The sequence below is a fragment of the Cebidichthys violaceus genome, unplaced genomic scaffold, assembly GCF_023349555.1.
Source record: "Cebidichthys violaceus isolate CVI_PGR_0920_01 unplaced genomic scaffold, fCebVio1.0.p SCAF_39, whole genome shotgun sequence".
Taxonomy (NCBI): Eukaryota; Metazoa; Chordata; class Actinopteri; order Perciformes; family Stichaeidae; genus Cebidichthys; species Cebidichthys violaceus.
In genome coordinates, this window is record NW_027176583.1 from 1,361,667 (window position 1) to 1,382,312 (window position 20,646).

At 43.7% G+C, this 20,646-nt stretch overlaps 2 protein-coding genes across 2 annotated transcripts; both read left to right on the top strand.

Moving 5' to 3' along the window:
* Window positions 1–5,819: 5,819 nt before the first annotated feature.
* On the top strand, window positions 5,820–7,336 carry cga (glycoprotein hormones, alpha polypeptide). The gene is made up of 4 exons (XM_068726362.1): window positions 5,820–5,907; window positions 5,990–6,089; window positions 6,275–6,459; window positions 7,184–7,336. Exons 1-4 carry the CDS (start codon window positions 5,881–5,883, stop codon window positions 7,256–7,258), a joined length of 387 nt encoding a protein of 128 aa, XP_068582463.1. The 5' UTR covers window positions 5,820–5,880; the 3' UTR covers window positions 7,259–7,336.
* A 1,120-nt stretch (window positions 7,337–8,456) lies between these two features.
* znf292a (zinc finger protein 292a) lies at window positions 8,457–20,088 on the top strand. Its single transcript, XM_068726378.1, has 8 exons — window positions 8,457–8,639; window positions 10,626–10,780; window positions 11,666–11,744; window positions 12,066–12,201; window positions 12,328–12,530; window positions 12,742–12,878; window positions 13,019–13,160; window positions 13,285–20,088. Exons 1-8 carry the CDS (start codon window positions 8,490–8,492, stop codon window positions 19,393–19,395), a joined length of 7,113 nt encoding a protein of 2,370 aa, XP_068582479.1. The 5' UTR covers window positions 8,457–8,489; the 3' UTR covers window positions 19,396–20,088.
* Window positions 20,089–20,646: the final 558 nt, after the last annotated feature.

The window sequence follows — 20,646 nt, forward strand, 5'->3', positions numbered from 1 at the left end:
GGCTAGATAGCTGATACACGTGTTCCATCAGAGAGTGAGACCCAGTTTCCGGTAGCTGACCAAAGAGCAAGTATGCACCCCTTAGCATTTATGTTTGACACTTCGGCAGCACATATTGTGACACTAAGTACTTCAATGATCAAATCCAACCATTTTGTTTAGTTTGAATCGACAGATACCGAGGCAAACAACAATCCAACTGCTCTCTGAGCACATTACTATATCCGCCAACGCTGGACTGAGCAAAACGTGGACAGCGAGCTTCTGCTTCGGCCTCTCGATAACTTCGCTAACGTTACCCTTTAGCCAATGTGGGCTTAAATAAATCACACAACCAACACATTGCAGCGGCTGCTAATCAAGCTCGTATCGCCAAGCACGTGCTTTCTGTGGTTAAAAACATTTCTGCAACGTTAAAAGTAACTGTAACGTGAACGTGCAAATCAATCCGGGGTTTTAAAATTTGAAACGTTAAAACAAAATAACTATGAATAAATTATTTCCAAACGGTGTGTGTGGTAACGTTAGATTCAACGTTAGCGGGGGACTGGCTCGCACACGTTGAGGCTAGCTAGCTAGCTAGCTAGCGGGCTAGTTAGCACAGCTAACGCTAGAGCTATCGAGTTAACCACGAACCGTCACAATAACATGACGCGCTAATATGCCTTTTCTACGAGTGCGTCTGCGTTATATGTCGTAAAACAGTAGGCAAGTGGTTTGTCCGTTGGTACGGTGGTTACGCGGGAAAGCAATTTATTGCTAATATAACAGGCTTGAACCAGCTAGCTGCTGTTAGCACACGATGACAATGAGCATGTCAATTCTATGATCTGTCAAAATAGGCTAGCTTGGGCTAGCATGCTAATTCGAACGGCATTTCAGTGAGGCCATTGTTACAACGACATTTGCCAGTGAGGACTTCAACAATTGACTCAAGTGTAGCTTGTTTTAATAAGTAATTAGATTCACCGAGGCCTAGAGGTTTAGACTGCTGGATGCGTGGTTTGTCAACGTGCCGCCATATAGGAAGAGTCCATTTTCAAAAAGCCGGTCTGGAGAAGTCGTTCCCAACCAACACCAGTTTCCACATTGTTTGAAACAGCACCGCACGATTCAGACTTTTTACCAATAAATTAAGCAACAATAACGTGACCAAAATAGTAGCATTCGCCCTACCTGCCGCTGGATCACCAACGTGTATGGTGTTGATTATTTAGGAAGATAAATGTGATATTTAAAAGACAGAAAAAGTGTAAAACTCCCGGCACTGATCCGGCTTCAGTCATTCACTCTTGATGATGTAAAATGGCTGCCACGTTCACGCCTCGAGTTTTGTCTCGTCGAAGGGGTTTCTTGGACAGCCCTGCACGGGCTTGCCTTGTATGCATTTCACAGAGGAGCAGCAGGTCATTCAAAGCATCCATCATAACTACTAACGACCGCTAACGACGAGTAAACTCACCGCCGACGGCAGCGCTGCTGCTGTAAGGGGTTAGTTAGACAAGTGACTAATAGAACAGTGGACAGATTAGGTACAGAAACTACACATTGAACTCAAATATGTGAGCAAACACCAACGAAATAAAACAAGGAAGTCTAACAATGAAATAAATTAGTCTATTATTAATAATTCACTGATAATCTTCCACCACCGATACTACTACCGCTACTTCTCCTAATAATAATAACAACGTGTTTTAGAGATGATCAGTGAAATTGTACCAAACGCCAGTCCTCGTGTATTTAAGTCTGAAACAAGATGTGTGACATTAACAGAACAACTCTGACAATATTCGAGCAGAGTGCTCGACTGGAAGCAGGGAGGGTGATCCCACCTTCCACCACACTGTGTCACTCTTCCCATTGATTAAACACTCATCTGCTCCATGAACAAAAGAATAGGTCAGAGTATATAGACACCTATGGGAGTATGTGTTTGATACAGCATCAGGTGCAGTGGTTTGCACAACCGAAGAGTTCTTTATTTATGTTTATTTATGCCAAAACTGCGTATCAATTTGTATTGGTTTGGTGAAAGATTCTCTGCAACATTATCATAGGGTAGAAAAGTTGTACTTGTTGTTGTTTGTGCATTACAATCCGATTTAAAAGTTGTTTCTTGCGTAGATGTTTGTTGCAGGAAATCCAGTTTGTAGACAATGCTATTTGCTCTCAATATCTTAAGATGGGGTTGAAAGTGAGAGTCAATCGCAAAAATTGCAATCTTTTGACAGTCAAGGTCGATGCATGACTTACTCTGAGCAATGAATAGTACCTGTGTCAGTGTTGATCCACGACAATTGTTTTGTGACAATACAACGCACAGTATGAATTTGGGATTCATCTATCTGCTGTTTTCATCACAGCTCAAGTGAATCATGGATGTAATGTTCGGCTCATGGCTGGAACAGTAAAACGTTAGCAGGTAACTGACTCCAACAGCTCCCACAGGTAGGACACTAACAGCTGGATGAGGATGGCTGGAACATTTGGAGGAATAACTTACGCAGCTGTTGAGGACAAGAGCAACATAATGATTTGGTGCATATTCCCAATCAGTCATAATGTTTCACAAAGATATGCAACTTATCCAGCAACACGAGATAAGATAAAGATAAAGCATAACAAATAAAAGTTCAATATTATCAAAAGTATTCAATCCCTCCAGAGACACTTTGACACTAATGAGCTTCGTCTTCCTCGTCTTATCCACAGGTTGTTACAGACCCATAAAACCTCCTGAAGACTCCTCAGAGAACAAACAACGCTCAGACGGATATTTGATGAACAGAACGATTGGTTCATAAAGTTTTGTAATCAGATTCATAACGACGTGTGAAGACTGTGGAAGAGGTCGTCTGTTTGTGTGTATTGTTGTTGTTCTTGTATATTTCGTTAATATGAAACTGTATATCAGAAGGATGACACATTATGGTCACGTTAGTGTGTCTCTGACAATGAGCAGAGACACAATTTCATGGCTCTTGAATGAGATAAATAGACATAATTGTACCTACAGGCCTATTACAGATCTCTCATGCCACCGTGTGGAGAGAGTTTACCACGCAAAAGGATCTGGCTCCTAAACAACTTAGCAAAACCTCACTTCATCCCTTTCAGTCTTTTGTATTCCTTTTAGCGATGCAGCATCCGTGCACTGATGTCTATAAAAGAGGATGTATACTGTATGTATGCCCACCTGCACGCTGTGTATTTACTCAGACACATTCGTACAGTTATATTCCCTCAAACTGGTGCTTTGCTTGGAGAAAAATAATAGAAAATGATTTAGTATTGATGCAGCAAATGAGATTGATAGTTGAATTGTTGCTCTGGTTCAGAGTGTAACATTTAAACATTTGCAAAGGCAAGCAAAAATAAATCTTCTGGTTAATTTAACAGACGTAATCTACTTTAAATATACTGAAGTCAGCCTGCTGTGATTCTCGGCTTTATGACATTTTCATTTAATGACTACTTTCAGTCAGCCCTCGGTTAATGAGCCGTTAACATGCTTGGATTTGATTTCAATCATCATTCTTTTTACTGCTACATCAAATATCCTCATTTGCGTCATAAGCCAAGAAAACTACAGGTCGCCGCTAGTTCGTTCAGTTGTTGTCCCTGTCTTATCAACAGCATCTAGCTCACCGTGGCTTTGAGTTGAGCCTGTCTGAGACGTGACCCGCTGACCTCACCGTGTCACCCTCGCTCTCTCCTCCACAGCAACGGTGACGCCGTCGACACCGGAGCCCCTGAGAATACGTCTGACTAGGGTTTCACCGAGCGTGACCGTGTATAAGGCTGCACAATTTACTCCACAACCGGGGGCTTTCCACATCTCTGTGATTCTCATCCTCATCCAGTCATATCAATGTGCCTTACACACACACACACACACACACACACACACACACACACACACACACACACAGGGGGAGAGAGAGAGAGAGAGAGAGAGAGAGAGAGAGAGAGAGAGAGAGTGTGTGAGTCGCCTGCAGAGCATAAGGAACTCAGCACCGCTCCTTGTTTCATAAATCAGGAGGCCATGAAGCAGGCCAATGCGAGAATTCAGGAGATGGAAGTTGCACATGTCCTCAAACTAACCCTCTGTGCTGGCTGCCTTTTCTCAGTGAACTGTTGTCGGGCTTTAATGTACAGCAGCACTGCTTCCAGGTGTCTCACATTTCTCACAACATCTCATCTCTCGTACGTCTTAAACATACTTACCCAGCTCAACTAGTTCCTCAGTCAGCTCCGTGATTATTTTAGACACTTCTGCAAACAGCCACGTGTGATTTTTATGAAAGATATGATCAGAACGTGTCAGATCTTGGCATATGTTGGTGTTTGAGATTCTATTTTTATGTCTGAATGTTTATTTCTCATGTACTCAAATACTTTCACGAGGGTATATCTGATTGACAGTACATTTTCTTTGTTGTTAATAAACGTACATGCGTATGCCCAAGATATTGCTTGTTATGTAATAGTAATTGTTACACTATTATGTAAAACACAATGTTATAAATGCTGCGATAGAAGCCAAAAAAAGTGCTTTAAACATGTCAGTGATTTTAAACATCTCGTCTTCAACGCTTATTGAATTACGACTCGTAGGCCACGGATTTATCACCAGCACGACCAAGGACACAGGACATGGATACTTAAGTAAACACACAGATGAAATACAAAATAAATTCATATTCATCCTTGACATTTCGGATGTGGGAGGCGGACAGATGGAGCCTCTTTAACAACTATCAGATATCTTTCCATTTATTCATAACTTCTTCCATCCAAAGGAGTTTTGCCTCAATATAAAACTATGGATGAAAAGAATACACCCAAAATATTGCTGTTATGTTTTATTGAAGTTTTAGATTTATTATCAATATTTGTTTTAATGACATTTTGTTAAGAAATAAGACGTATGGCAGCGTTCCACTTTAAAACTCAGTGATCAGATAACAGGGCAGTAATATGTATTACATAATATATCTGCAGTATCCAACGTCAAACTGCATGTAGGGCAATGATAACATGAAAGAATAACTTTCACTATGATTGCAATTAACTGATTCATTGTTTAGTCTATGAAATATCAAAGCATAGACTAAACAATGAAAAGCTTGATGTGAAAAATCACATCAAATGTCAAAACCAAACCATATTCAATTTAGATTCATATATGACGAAGAAAATAAGCAAATGATCACATTTGAGAAGCTGGAACCGCAGGATGTTTGACAGGTTTCACCTCAAATGTATTGTCAATGTATCAATTATCATAATTGTTTTGACTAATCAATTACTAATGAATAAATTGGGGCAATGAATGTTTGAAAATGGAAGGAAAATACAGGTTAATGTCATGGGAAATATAATAAAATATATTGACAATATAGGAAATGATGCCATTATGAACACTGAAGAGACAAATGGATCCAACAACTGAGTGAAGATGCTTTAAAAATGTCAGCTTCGCACTTTTACACTCTTTATAATACAGCCAACAGTTGGTCTTTCTGCATTAAAGCGAAACTCAACTCATGACCCTCCCTTTGCTGTGACATGACAAATAATAACACCCCCCCCCCCAGGTTAACAAAAACCCAGGGATTACATGCAGCATCCATAGTCAGGATGGAAGGTTGATGGAAGTATGTTTTGACTTTCCATGATTTGTTCTTATCATTTTGTCCTTTAAAGGGATTATGAGAAAGGTAGCGAAGTGGCCAGTGAGTCACTGCGATCGCTGATAAGGTTGGTAGGGTTCACCTAATCCAGGAAGTGGCCCCAGACTGAGGGACGCGATATAAAACCACACTGAAGGGAGGCAGAGGTCCTCAATAAAAAGCCCTCCTGCACAGGCGCACGATGAAGAGGGAACTTTCTTTCAACACGGTAATACTCTGTCTCTGAGTGACTCATGCTTCCATTCAAAAGACCACTGATTGACCGTTTTCTCTTGTCTCTGTCTCGTTAGGTAACCATGGGCTCAGTGAAATCAGCTGGACTGTCTCTTCTTCTGCTGTCCTTTCTTATTTACATAGCAGATTCTTACCCCAACCTCGACTTATCAAACAGTAAGATGTCACTTTAATACAAGTACTGAGTACTCTCCTCTGAAGTCTAGTACACAAACCAAGGATTTACTTCAGTAAATTAGCACCATTTGATTTAGTTCCTCTCTGTTCACAAAGACTGTACGCTGTGTTTTTAGATGTCCCTGTAACAAGCTGTGGATGATCAATGTCTCGTCTTTCTCCAGTGGGCTGTGGGGAGTGCACGCTGAGGAGGAACAATTTTTTCTCGAGGGAACGTCCGATCTACCAGTGCATGGGCTGCTGCTTCTCCAGAGCGTACCCGACACCTCTCAAGGCCATGAAGACAATGATGATCCCGAAGAACATCACCTCGGAGGCAACATGCTGTGTGGCAAAGCACAGCTACGAGGTACAAGTACAGGTACAGACGAAAGGCTTGTCAGGCAAACGTTCCTTAGATGCTGTGCCTGTTGACGACACACTGTGGAGGCTACAGTAAGATTGAAATGAGCCTAAGTGGGAAACTACAGACCTATGCTGACTAAATAGTTCCCCAAATCTGCAGATGAAATACTCTGAAACAAAATGCTCCATGTGGGAAATAGTCTAGAATATTACTGTTGTACTTTTAGTCTGAATTCTGTTTTATAGAGCTATAGTTTTTAGATTTGTGTTCAGATTAATTTGGGGATATTTCAGTGGATTTGGTGACGTTAGGTCAGCAGTAGTGGAAAGTACATTTAACCGAGTACAATTTTGAGGTATAACTTAAATAATTCAATTGTATGTTTTATTCTTCTACAATGGTTCACTGATTGAGGTTCAAAGAGGTAAAAAATATCCAATACTTCACCAAAAAACAAAGATGTTTATAGAGATTTGAGTAGTTTCTTTTCTACTTTAATTCTACATATATTTACATCTGTATATATATATATATATATTTACATTCAAAGGACCTGAGAACTTGTATTAATTCTCCAGATGTTTGGTTTTAATTGGGTTTGCAGTTTAATTCTGGGCTCTGTTGTTCGACAGCTCACTCTGCTAAAAGGAGCATTTTGATGATACACACACACTGATTGTTAATAATTACTCTCGTGTGTCTTCCTCCTCATCTGTGCCTCTTTCAGACGGAGGTGGCCAACATACCGGTGAGAAACCACACAGAGTGCCACTGCAGCACCTGCTATTTTCACAAGATATGAAGACGGGAACCGGAGACCCTTTCTGCAGCGCTCAGCTTGGCAACAAATTGTGTTTCTTCTAATTTGCACGAGCTCAGTTCTGTTTTAAACGTCTGTTCATATGATGCCAGATCATATTTTTGTAGCAACTGTGTGTTTGTGTAATTAACCTATATTTGCATTGATAGATGTATATGATTAATTGTAGATTGAAAAAGCAATTAAAATGTGCAGCCCAGATGTTGCATTTTCATGAACGTCTCTTAGAGTGAAATTCATGGGATTGTGGTGTGTGTGTGTGTGTGTGTGTGTGTGTGTGTGTGTGTGTGTGTGCGCACTGCAAATCACTGAGTGACTTTGGACAATTGAAAAGCCCCAAAAAAGGAAAAAGTTTTGGTAATTTTAACCTGAGAAAATCTCATTTGCTGGAGATTATGTGAAATGACAAAAAACTCAGAATTCAAATCCTTTTTAAACTAAATGCTTAATTAATTCACAGTGTGTGTGTGTGTGTGTGTGTGTGTGTGTGTGTGATGTGTAGAAAAGGCAAACCAATCACTTTGTTGTTGTGGAAATAATTTTAGCCACATTATTTAATACAAAACAAGAATTAATTGTAGGTACTATGCAATAACCAGGGGTGTTTCTGCCTCACTCTTTTTTTAACGCTCCTTATAATTTACATAATCATAACGCATTAACGCCACTTAATAAGCAACACGCTAAAAGTTACATGCTGCCTTTTTAGGCCCCGGTGATTAATAACCAGGCGTCTTTCAACCGACTGACGCTAGAAGAACACGTGCCCTGCTCAAGAGTCCCTGACGAGGTCACACTGCACACCGGGGATGAAGCTGATGAAGCTGACCATTGAGTGTGTGACCACTCTGAATAATCGTACCTTGGAGATATTGAATAAAAACGTGTGTGAATATATGATAGATTGTGCTTGATGGTGGAGGCTGTTTGTGTGAGGATGCTGTGCCTGGAGGTCTTTGCATGGATGGCACTAGCATGGAGTCAGGGGGATCCAGCGGTCCACTCCTTCTTGGACTAGCTGCTGAGTAAACATTTCACGTCCAGTCTGTGTGCAGAGTGTGATCACTGTAAGGCCACGGATGCTTTGTTGACATCAGGGGTATGTGTATGTGGAGCACACTGTGTGCTCTCCCTTCCCCCCTCTGCGTGCGCGTGCGTGTGCGGGGTCTGGCAGCGTAACATCTGTGCGTACGCGGTCGTGATTGTTGTGAAGATGGCGGAGGGGGAGACAGAGAAGGAATATGACACACGGAAAGCTCTCGAGGAGCTCCGAGAGCGGTTCCAGGGTCTGACCACGGCTTTGAAAGAGAGCTCGCGGTCTCCGTTGGAAGCCTCTCTGCATTTCTGCCAGGAGTTTTGCCAGGTTAGCCCGTCCTCCTGCTGCTCATCCCGGGCAGCCTGCAGCCCCTCTGGCTTCCTGGCCGAGGATGCGCGTCTACGTTTGCTACAACAATGTAGCTAAGGAGCTAGCTGCCTGGCTAGCCGTTTTCTGGCATTTCAAGATGGGGAAAAAAACTCCTCGGTGATTTTCAGCCGTCCTCTCAAGGATGTTCGTCCGTGGCGTGAACTTATTCGCAAAGTCTCGCCATCCGCGCGGCGACAAGCCACGCCAATGTGTGCGCGCCGTGCATTGCATTACTCGTATTTTCCAGGCCAGATAGCTAATGGCAGATGAATGTTGCTAGCTGGTATGCAGGGTCCCCCTGTCCTGTGCAGTGGTCATGCTGTGCAAAAAAAAAAAAAAAAAAGGGGTAGCTACGTTAGCGAGATTTTTCAGGGCGATTGCATTGATGTGCACTGAATTAAACGTTCCCCGTGGAAAATACCATTCAAACTTTACAGCGCGTGCATCTCCTTCGGTTTAGGGCTCCGCTTGGTGTAAAACGGGGCTACTTTGGTAAAGCTGCTTGATCGTACGGAAAGATCAATGCTTTTTTTTTCTCCTTTCCAAGGTGCTAGCAGAGGCCCTTTTTTTTGCACTAATTAATCCAGCGAACCACATCAATGTTTATTACAGCGATATAGCCAGCACCGGCTAACGACGTTAGATTGATGCCAGCGTTAGAGCGACCGAGCCGCCTGCAGCTGACTGAGGCAGTGATTTAAAAAAGGGAAAGTGTGGCAGTGGTCACTGACTCCATTACACATCCTCCTCATTAATTTGCCCTGGCCACGAAAAAAAATATCACGCGAGGTTCTACATTTAGCTGACAATCCCACTGATCCTGCACGGGCTGCTCTCACTGCACCAAATATAGGGTTTTTTGGGGGGTTTGTTTATTATATCAACATTTACGCAGGAATGCATTGAACTTAACCGTTATTTGAGCAAAAAAACGAACGGAAAGGGGGGGGGGGGGGGACGAGCCCCGGGCTGCTTGCTGTGGTTCTGATCAGTCAGGTCATGATGGAGGCAGTAATGGATGCGTGTGTGTGTGTGTGTGTGTGTGTGTGTGTGTGTGTGTGTGTGTGTGTGTGTGTGTGTGTGTGTGAGAGAAATGGAGGGAGTTCTCATTGATGAAGGTGAGGCGTTACTCGAGCTGGGTCATGAGGGAGGAAAGGGGAGGATGCAGAAGTCAGCCGAGCTGCACACAACTTTGCTGCTTTGTTGTCTTAGGTGTCTCCATCCCGGCTGTGTTATGTAATAACTGTGTAATAACGGGATTTGTGTGATAGTTTGTGAGGTTTCTTCATCCAAAAGTTAGTCGTGGCTTTTTGAAATTAAAGCACAAATTTAAAAGTTGACCTTTTTTTGCATTTAATCTAAATTGTCTTCACGTCTTTGTATTCAGAAGAATGATGTCGTTCTATTCTATACGGTCACGATTATGAAGCATACGTTTTGTCTCTTTTTTAATAATCAAGGAGCATCACTAAGCATTATGGGCCTTTATGTAATTACACAACTGCTGAGTTTAGAACGTATAAAACATCTTTAATGAGGACAAAAACAGAAGAACAAAGAAGCAATATAGACCTGAAACACTAAACATTATTTCCAATATTGATAAATCTGCCGGTTTAAAGATGAATTGATTATTTACTAAATATAAGACAATAGAGAATAGTGCCTATCAATTGGGATTGACATTTTTTCCAGTGTGAAAGGTAAAGTAATGTCTTTCCCCAGACCGTTGCCAAAGAAAACCCAAAATATAATTTGAAATGATTATAAAATATTGGAAAGTATTTGAAGAGAAACAGAGAATGTTTTGCTTGATGAAGGACACATTGTTTTCGTGTTAAATAAATATATCAGGGATTTAAATACACGTTGTTTGATTTTACAAACATGATTTTCATTATCCGGGTATTTTTTTTTTAATTATAGTGTTTTTCTGTTTCCCAGGTCCTTGTGGAAAACGCTGGCCGTTGGAAGACCGATGAGGATCCGCTGCCTTTACTGGAGGTCTACACTGTGGCCATCCTCAGCTTCGCTAAGGCCGCTTCCTGTCTCTCCTCCGAATGTGAAAACGTGCCACTCCTACTTGAAAAGTTAGCACTGTGAGTAGGAGCTCTGACACGGCTGTTACTGGACACGAGATTTCCCATAATCCTGTATTTTTCTTGTTCTTTCTGACGGCATCGTCCTCATGAACTTGATATGCGTTACACATTAATGACACATAAATGCTCAGATTGCACGTATGGGAAACCATCTCCATTGAGTCTCTCCTGTAGTGGTGTGAGTCCATGTGGCAGAGGATGGGTCGCTGGTTTGGTTTGTGTGACATTAAACGTTTGCTCTGCTGTTCCACTGATGTGGTTTGGTCTTTGTCTGGCTCCTCAATGGGGAATGCAAGGACAGACGGCGATCTTCCACAATATTTGACAATAAGAATAAAACAAAAACACAAATCCCAAAGTACATTTAGATATGAAAAGTTTTGAAAATACCGTTACGGGAAGTAGTCCGCTTCTCACACAATGTGCTCTCGAAGTAGCTTTGAAGGCAAAGTCCTTGAGGCTGTAATTGGAATAGAAATGTAGGCTAGCTCTTTGGGAGCGTTGACATATTTGGGATAAGCTACAGGCGATACTTTGCTCATGGAGATGCGGTGAATGCACCAATACAGACGCAAGAATTAATAATGTCAAGCTTGTTACTTTTGTAAGTCCTGATCTGCCCACTTTGAGCTGTTTCCATTCCTGCCATATGAAAAACAACAGGGACTAATAACACCTACACCTCTATCGATCCTGTGGATTCACTCCCCTCGTTTTCCCGTTCGTCATTTTTGTTATACTTCCAAAATGCCACGCTGACACTTTACAGCCCCGACACTTGGTGAATAGTTATTCTTGTACGTCTCCCCTTCATTTGGGGAGCGTGTGTGCACAGCCTTGACCTAAATGTGGCTTTAACAAATAACTGTGTTGGATTCGCAGGAGCTGTGCGGAGCTGCTGCTCTTAATGCCCCAGCATGTCCCTGGTGCCTTATGGGAGGAGTTCCAGTCCTCCATGAAGGTCAGTATTCCCAGGGACTGTTTCTGCGGCTTATCTCTGCAGCGATAAGCGCTGAAAGTTGTTTTAGTTATTAGAATGCATTTGGCTTAGCTCATCACTGAAAGGTAATAAAAACACACAAGCTAAATGTTTGGATCTGTGGGAATGTCTTGACGTGAAATGTTCCGTTTCAAGAAATGTAAACTGTTGAATGGCGACCCGTTCGCTACGGTGACGTCATCTGAACAGTTATTTTAGAGCGTAGACTGTCTGACGGTACGTATGACTCACTGAGGTTTTAGTAATGAGGTTACTACATCTCTATTCATCTTCTTTTCGCAGTTGGCACACAGCCTCTTGCAGGAAAGTGGGAGCACACAGCTCTGCCTGCTCTCGATTCTAGCGCAACAGGACGGCGTCTGGTCCAACAACACACTAAGCAGCATCCTGTCCAATCAAATCCCTCAAACCGAGCAAGGTCAGTCCTTATTGGCTTTGAGGATGCGCTGACTCGCACAGCTGTAGTTACATGAAGTTGTTCCATGTGTGTATTACACCTGTGAGCAGTTTCTTACCCTTTGCCTCCCGTCTTTTTCTTTCACAGTTCATGAGTATCTGGAGTTGGAAGGTGCCACGCTCCTGAATATGAGAATAAAGCATCTAATCAAAGTGGACAGTGTTGATAAAGCTGCCGTACTCGCAAAAATGTGCTCAGAGTATCCGGGATATGAAGGAAAAGGAAACTTCAAGCAAACCTACTTGCTTTGCATCTGCATGACCAAAAGTCAGGAGCAGCTGATGGACGAGGTAAGAGAAGACTCACAGCGACGAAGTGTTTTCTTTTGTGTAGCATGATCATTTAAACAAACCAACAATTGGACTGAAGACGGACTGAACTTGAATCAAACAAGCAACATTTGTTTGATACTTTATCACAAAATATCCCAACAGATGGCCATTGGATTCCATTTAAATGTACAGTTTCTTTGATTTTCTTTTCTCTCTTTATTCCCGACAGATTGCATCAATAGACTGCAAAGATGCTCTCGAAATGATCTGCAACCTGGAGTCAGAGGGAGACGAGAAAGGAGCTCTCTGCTTGTGTTCGGCCTTTCTCAAGCGACAGCTACTTCAAGGAGACGTTTATTGTGCCTGGTGAGTGTTCCTGTTTGGTTCAATCAGTCCTTACACGACTACTCTCAGTACAGAGCAATCGGAAAACAAATCAAAAGGTTCATCGGTAGTGAAAACACTTGTTAGTTGTTTCTAACAGTTGTGTTTGTGATGTTTTGCAGGGAACTCACGCTGTTCTGGAGTAAGCTACTAATGCGCTTAGAGTCGTCATCCGATGCATTTCTCGGACACAGCAAAGCGATGGCTCTTCTCTGTAGAAGCCTCTGTCATATTCTGTTCCTGATCAAAGTAATCCAAAACGAGGTAAGAGAAATATTTACACATTTGTATACACATAAACCATCCCCACCAACAATGACTCTCTGAAACTAGATCTGTTAAAATAAAACCCCATGGCATTTATGTTTCCTTTTTTGTATTTCCGTAGGTTGGAGAGGTGGGGCTTCCGGTGTGCGTGGAAATGTGCATTCAAGCTCTGAAAATGACATCCAGTGACCATAAAGATAGCAAGTCCACCATGTGCAAGACCATTTCCTGCCTCTTGCCAACCGATCTAGAGGTTAAGCGTGCATGCCAGTTGACAGAGTTCCTCCTCCAGCCTACCGTTGACTCCTATTATGCTGTGGAGTCACTGTACAACGAGCCCGACCAAAAGCCCGAGGAGGACGAGAGTCTACCGGTGCCCAATTCATTACGTTGCGAGTTACTGCTGGCCTTCAAGACACAGTGGCCTTTTGATCCGGAGTTCTGGGACTGGAAAACACTGAAACGCAACTGTTTGGCACTGATGGGAGAGGAGGCAGCTATTGTGTCATCCATCGACACGCTGAATGACACAGATGAACAGGAGGTGGAAAGTGCACTTGGCAAACTCCCTGAATACAGAGACTTGGAGGATTTTCTGCTAACCACTACAAATGAACTCAATGAAATCACGGATGAAAGAGAGAAAAACAGAGAAGCTAAAAAACTCCGGGAGCAGGGTTTTGTGTCGGCCCGCTTCAGAAACTGGCGAGCCTACATGCAGTATTGTGTTCTGTGTGACAAGGAGTTCCTGGGTCACAGAATTGTTCGCCATGCGCAGAAGCACTTCAAAGACGGAGTGTATCTTTGTCCAATTTGTGCTGACAGTTTTGAAACTAGGGAGATTTTAGAGCCACATGTAGCATCACATGTAAAGCAATCTTGCAAAGAGAGACTAGCTGCGATGAAAGCTGCTAGGAAGGTAACCAAACCACCTCAGTCCCCGAAAAGTCCATCGAAAATGTCAAAGGTTGCTGCCAAGGTGAGCATTAGTCCTGTTAAAATTGAATCTCATATTGGCGACCAATTGGCGTCTCCTGTTAAGATAGAACAAACCACGTCGGACACACACATAAGTCAAGACTGTTTCTGTCCTGTCAAAAACTGTTCCAAGGCTTTCAAGTTTTTCCGCAACCTCATGGCTCACGTCAGATCCCACAAGGACGACGAAGAGGCCATGAGGTTTCTAGAGATACAAAAGCAGAAAGTGGTGTGCCAGTATTGCAGAAGGCAATTTGTAAACGTCAGACATCTTAACGATCATTTGCAGATGCACTGTGGCAGCAAGCCGTACATCTGCATACAGTTGGATTGCAAGGCCAACTTTAACTCCAATTCTGAGCTTCTAATGCATCGAAAAACACACCCTGAATTTAAGGCCCAGTGCATGTTCCCCAACTGCGGCCAAGTTTTCAGTGAGGCCTACCTGTTGTACGATCACGAGGCCCAGCATTACCTTACTTACACCTGCCAAACAGAAAACTGTGGCAAAATATTCTACTCCCAGTCTCAGTTCTTGTCCCACCAAGAGATTCATAGTACAAACAATGCAGTGAACAGTTTGCCCATCCCAAACCAAAACCCTCTGAAAGTAGAGCCAACACCCGAGGGCACCCAGAGCAATGAAAACACCGGTTCAGTGGTCTGCATTGAAAGGATTAATACAAGTGTGTACGTGATGGAGGCATCAAAGTCAGACTCATCACCGTGCGAGTTACCTGAGCTTGCTAAAGAACCTCTTCCTGTGAGAGTGAAACACTCGATTGAAAGCATGCTGAATTCTGCAGCAGACGGGGAACTCGCAGAACCAGAGAAATGCTACACTCCGCTAACAAACCCCACTCCAGCAGCTTCTGATGCGAAACCCACACCGGAGGCTCCTCATGCACACCATAAGGTTGCTGGGCAAGGTGAGATCCCTCCAGTAAATCCTGCACCGAGTGCAACAAACCCTTTGGCGGGTCAACAGGGAGAGGGGCTCAATAATGTACAAGGTCATGAACTCACAAAAGCGATTCCGCAAATAATTTCTCCGAGTCAAATCAAGACAGAAATTCCTTGTTCGCTGCAAGGATATCCTTCCAGCTCGCCTGCTGTTACTGCCGGCAACGACGAGAACCTGCATTGCTGCCCGTACAATGACTGCACAAGGGCGTACAGTACAAACAAAAGTCTGTCTCGGCATGTGAAGAAGCAACACCCGGAAATATTCGAAGATTGGAAGTTGGCAAAGAAATATAACAAAGTGGCCAAAATTACAGCAAAAAAGGCACCAAGTGGGCCCGCTTCACCAAGTCCGTCTCAGAACCAGGGTACCAGGCCGTCAAATCAGCCGGGAATACTATGCAACAAACCTGGGATGCAGCAAGTGGATTACTCAATGGGATCTTCAACCTCACCTGCCCAGTGTTACCCTGGATCAATGGAGCCTGTGCCTATCACTCCAATGGTGAACCCCACAGTGTACCCATCGTGGGGAAACCCAAATAATCCTTCCGAAATGATGCAGTCAGACATGTCGCAGTCGTGGTCTTCACCTCTGATGAACAGCTGCTATCCAGATGGCTTCAACGTGAACGAGTACCCCCCTCGGAGCTATCCTCAATGGCAGGCAGACGCCTATCAAACCACCGCATCCCTCCCGTCCGATAGAGATCATTCAATGGCAGCTACACATGGGCCCTCTGGGTCACACGCTCCTTCAGTCTCAAGTTTGATGTCTCAGTACGTGTCCAGTTCTCTGATGCTGGACAACGGAGGGCAAATACACAACGGAGGGCATCAGTATGGACTAATGCATCCGGAGGGCAGCGGAGACCGCGGGGATGTGGGGAAAAGCGGTGGCAGTGTGACTAGCCAGTTAGATAATGGAAACAGTATCTCAACATTTGACAGCCTCCCTGACGGAGGTTACCACACTCCATATGCCCAGAGTGAAAACTCTTGTCTTACTCAAGACTCGTCAGTCGATGTTCCCATAAAATGTCTGAGCCCAGAGGCCCAGGTCGCGTTAAAAGCTCCACATGAAATAATCAAAACAGAGAACGTGTCCACTCCTTGTTATGAACAGATGGACAACTCTGTGGACGGCATGCTCAGTCCGAACAGTGTCATTCACACAGACTTCCCTTACGAAGAGGACTGTCCCAGTGCCGACTGCGAGGCCACCCTCGCAGACGAGAAGGCCGGCGATCCCGACATTCAGAAAGGAAAACGCGGCAGGTTGAGCAAGAGGACCAAATGGCCGGCCATCATCAAGGATGGCAAAGTCATCTGCAGGAGATGCTTCAGAGAGTTCACGAGCACCAAGTCTCTCGGAGGTCACTTGTCCAAACGCTCCCAGTGCAGACCTGTAGATGAAATCGACCTAACCGCTGATCTGCCGACATCTTTCCTTGATTTTCTCAATGACCCCAGCGTCCCTGATAATAACGGAGCAATATACAACATGTCAAACGGTGATTTCTCACAGGAATCTTGTAGCCTGACCACTTTGACTTCACCCATGGTGTTGAAACAGGAGCCCCAAAATACAAATATAATGGACTATTCAAACTCTGTATGCGTTTCCCCTGACAACCAGCAGCAGAAGGCCGGAGAGTTGGCTCATCCAGCCCTCGCTGTGCATCACCAAGAGGATCACTTGATGGAAATTTCGCATGCCTTTCAAAAGTTGGATTTGATCGAGGCTGCGCAAGTGAAGATGCGGAGTGCTCTGCTGTTGGAGCAAAATGCCAGTCGTTGCGATACGGCCCAGGGCATTGAAAAGAGTAAGATACTGAGTAAAAGTGATGACAGGCCCCCCGAAAAGATCCCCAAGCCTTTCAAATGTGACCAGGAAGAGTGCGAGTACTCGTTCATGACAAAGGAGGCGCTGTTCAAACACTTGACTAAAATGCACGATTACTCTCATGAAATGATAGAAGATCTGAAAAAAACCCCGGCCAAACTCTCTCCGTATCCTTGTCAGATTTGCCCCAAGACGTTCACGAGAACGACGGGTTTGAGAATCCACTACGAAAAAGTGCACCGGTTGTCAAAGGCCGACATCCAGAAGCTAAAGATCAGCGCTCGAAACAGGCGCTCCTTCAGACTGAACAAAGATGACGTGTTCATTAGCCGTGCGACCGCGGACGCCAACACCAGTCACACGGCACAGTCGGCAGTGGTGATACCCGCCATCAAACAAGAACCGCTTGACATTGCAATTGCGCCTCAAACGGACAATGACAACAATCCAGAAGTCCCTCAAATCACTTCACCAGGAGATGCGGTTAAAGAGGGCTTCATGCCCGAGGTATCAATTGTCGCACAACTACCACCACCTCAACACTACATGACGGAGAGGTCGCTCTGTGAGGCGGAATCGCCGGTTCACGAAGGAGCCCCAGAGCAACCTGGAGTGGCTGTGTTAAACAAGAGTCCAGATGCGAAGCAGAAATTCGGCGCCCAAGAGAAACTCAGTCCGGTCGGCAAAACAAAGAAGCAGCACGGACGATCCGATCCGATGTCCAGCCCTTCGAGTGCGTCTGCTTCATCCTCCCCGGAGAAACCCAGCAGCTCCAAAAACACACCAACGAAGGATGAATCCCAGAGGAAGGAGAAAGCTCAGAAGAGGCTGAGCCTCAAAATGTGTGAAACAGACAACGCCTACAGTCCATATAGACCATATCGCTGTGTTCATGAAGGATGCACCGCTGCGTTCACCATCCAGCAAAATCTGATTCTGCATTACAGGGCCATGCATCAGTCATCGCTGCCCGCGAGCAAACCCGAACCCGACGTCGAGAACACCGGTGTTGAAAACGGACAGGAGAGCCATCAGAGCGTCGACAAAGAAGATGAAGTCAGGTGTCAAGTGAAAAACTGTTCACGGGTGTTCATGGGAATCACAAGGCTAGTGCAGCATTACCTCTTACTCCACAAGTTCAGTCGGGACAAAGCCACCGCCATGATGGCCAGCATGTCCATAGGGACGTTCAACTGCGACCGGCCGGAGTGCGCTCTCCCCTTCAACTCGGTGGAAAAGTACATCGAGCACATTAAGAATTACCACAAGGAAATCGCCATCTCCGAGAGCGGCTTGGTCGATCAGACTTTCAGGTGCGAGTTTGAGGAATGCGATCGCGTTTACACTACGAAATCAAACCTCCTACGTCACCTAATAAAGAAGCACGAGTACGTTTATGATCCCAAAACGAGTGACGGCAGGCGGACTAAATCCATGGGGCTCTTCCCGGGGGCTAATGGGAAAGAAAATGTTGAAAACAAGTTCAAAGGGAAGAAGAAAAACGCTAAAAAGAAAGATGGGAAGTCCATTGAACACTGGACTAGTTTTGGAAAGCCGACACTAAAGTCACACGATGAGGCATCGGCCATGTGCACCAAGAAGTCTGCGCTGCAGTACCCATGCATGATCATAGGCTGCGATGCAGTGGAGCGGGCTGAAAGAAGTATATTCAAGCATTACACGACTCACGGTCTCACAGAGAGATACATTGAAGACCACAGGAGCCAGTTCATTTTCTGCAAAAAGTACTCGCGCTCCAGATTCAAAGACTCGAGCAAATCTGAGGGCGCGTCGAGCTCCTCTTCCGAGGAGACGGAGGCAGATGACGGCGAAAAAGCCGGTGACCAGAAATCCGATGAGCTGGAGGATCGAATAGGCCACGACGACAGCAAGCTGTCCAACGACGATAGCGCAGAATCGCAAGCTTCCACCGGGACAGAAGGAGGAACTAAAAGAGGCCGTCCCAGGAAGCCTGCTCATCCTACACCTGCGTGTCTGGAGAGGATGCAGACGCTGAGGACGCGCTCGACTGTTAACAGTTCAAGAGAGAACTCAAATCCTGGGACCCCTACAGCCCAAGAACAACGCGACGACGGGGTTATGCCGGGGTCTTTCAAGCCTTTAGGACTTGAGGACTCTTTCCTTAAGTTCTTGGAAACCTCGGAGTCGACCCACTCTTCCAAACGCAAATTAAATGACAGATCTAGTGCTGAACTGCCGTCCAAAAGACAACAAACTCACAGGCAGAAATCTGCAATGAAAGGTAAAATAACGGGCTGTGAGAATCTAGTAGACTTCAGAAATCCCCTTAATCTCAAATCAGTGAGCAATGTCAAGATTGTCGTCGATAAAGCGTTTTCAGACGGTGCTGATCTTTTGCTAAAACAGCTTCAAGACATGAAGCCCATAGTCATAATAAAGAAGTGGCTTTACAGCGGATCCTAGCGATGCTTTGTTTTCAACTCGATCTCACTCAGGATTTGAGAAGTTATGCTGCAGAATGGTTTGTTAACGCATCAGATTTCCAACTGGTAACAGTAATGGTCGCAGTTAATGATGAAATGGCCTATTTTGTACTTAATGAAAAAATGTCTTGGATGATTTTAAGTATGTATGTTAGTTATAATAACCAGGTAATCTATAGGGCATAGATTTTAGAAACATGTTTGTATTTATGCTTAGTACTGAAGATGTTTTTTTTTTTTTTTCCTTTTGCTAAATGGAGACTTTTAAAGAAAAACTATGTTTTTATATATCCCTATGGGATTTCAAGTTATGTTTGTATTTATTTCATCCTTTTTCAACACTAGTAGACCTATCTGTAATATTTACATGTCTTCCACAAAGTGTTCAATAAAATGTTACTGTTTCTTTTTGTAAAATATTGCCTGCAGACGTTTTTGTGTTGCAGTTTATATATATATATATATATATATATATAGTTCATACATATTCTTCCTGGATTTAACGCACAGTTTTTCGTATATGGAAAATAGAAACTTAATACCCAGCATGTCATAATAAGCTTGATCATTGTTGAATTTCAGACAAAACGTTAGAGCAAGATCATTTCAATATAATCTTCTTGTCTGCTGAGTTTCCTAATACAAATTACACATTTACTGGACTTAATTTGCATAAAAATAAATGCCTTTTTTGTACCATTTCGTTTTTTTTTATTTTTGTCATCTGCATAGGAACCACCAGAAATGTATACAAAGAAATTCTTTCACCAGAGCATTTTCTGTTCAAAGTAAAAACATATAATTTGTGTTCACATAAAGATAAAAAGATGTCTGACATGGTGTAAGTATAGAGGTATAGACCAACAGTATACAATATGCATAATGCTAACTAAAGATTTAAACAGTCCCTGTTTTAATAACTACAAACATGCTAAATAGACTTTGCATCCTGATAGAACTCTTTAAAATGAAATACTATTACTTAAACTATTGTGTATATAATTACCTTATTAGTAGTGTTATGGAGCATCATGTGTACATGCTCGTCATCCCTAAAAATGAATATTAAACTGCTGCAGGACTCAGATTTGGACCTGCAGGCAGAGAAGACCTCAACACCAGGTGGTCTGTAAAGGGTCGGGGGTGTTCAAGACCAGCACTGTTTAAAAGAAACTCCACCGCAGTTAAAACCACCGTGAGGAACAACGCAGGTGAACCAAAATCATAGTGA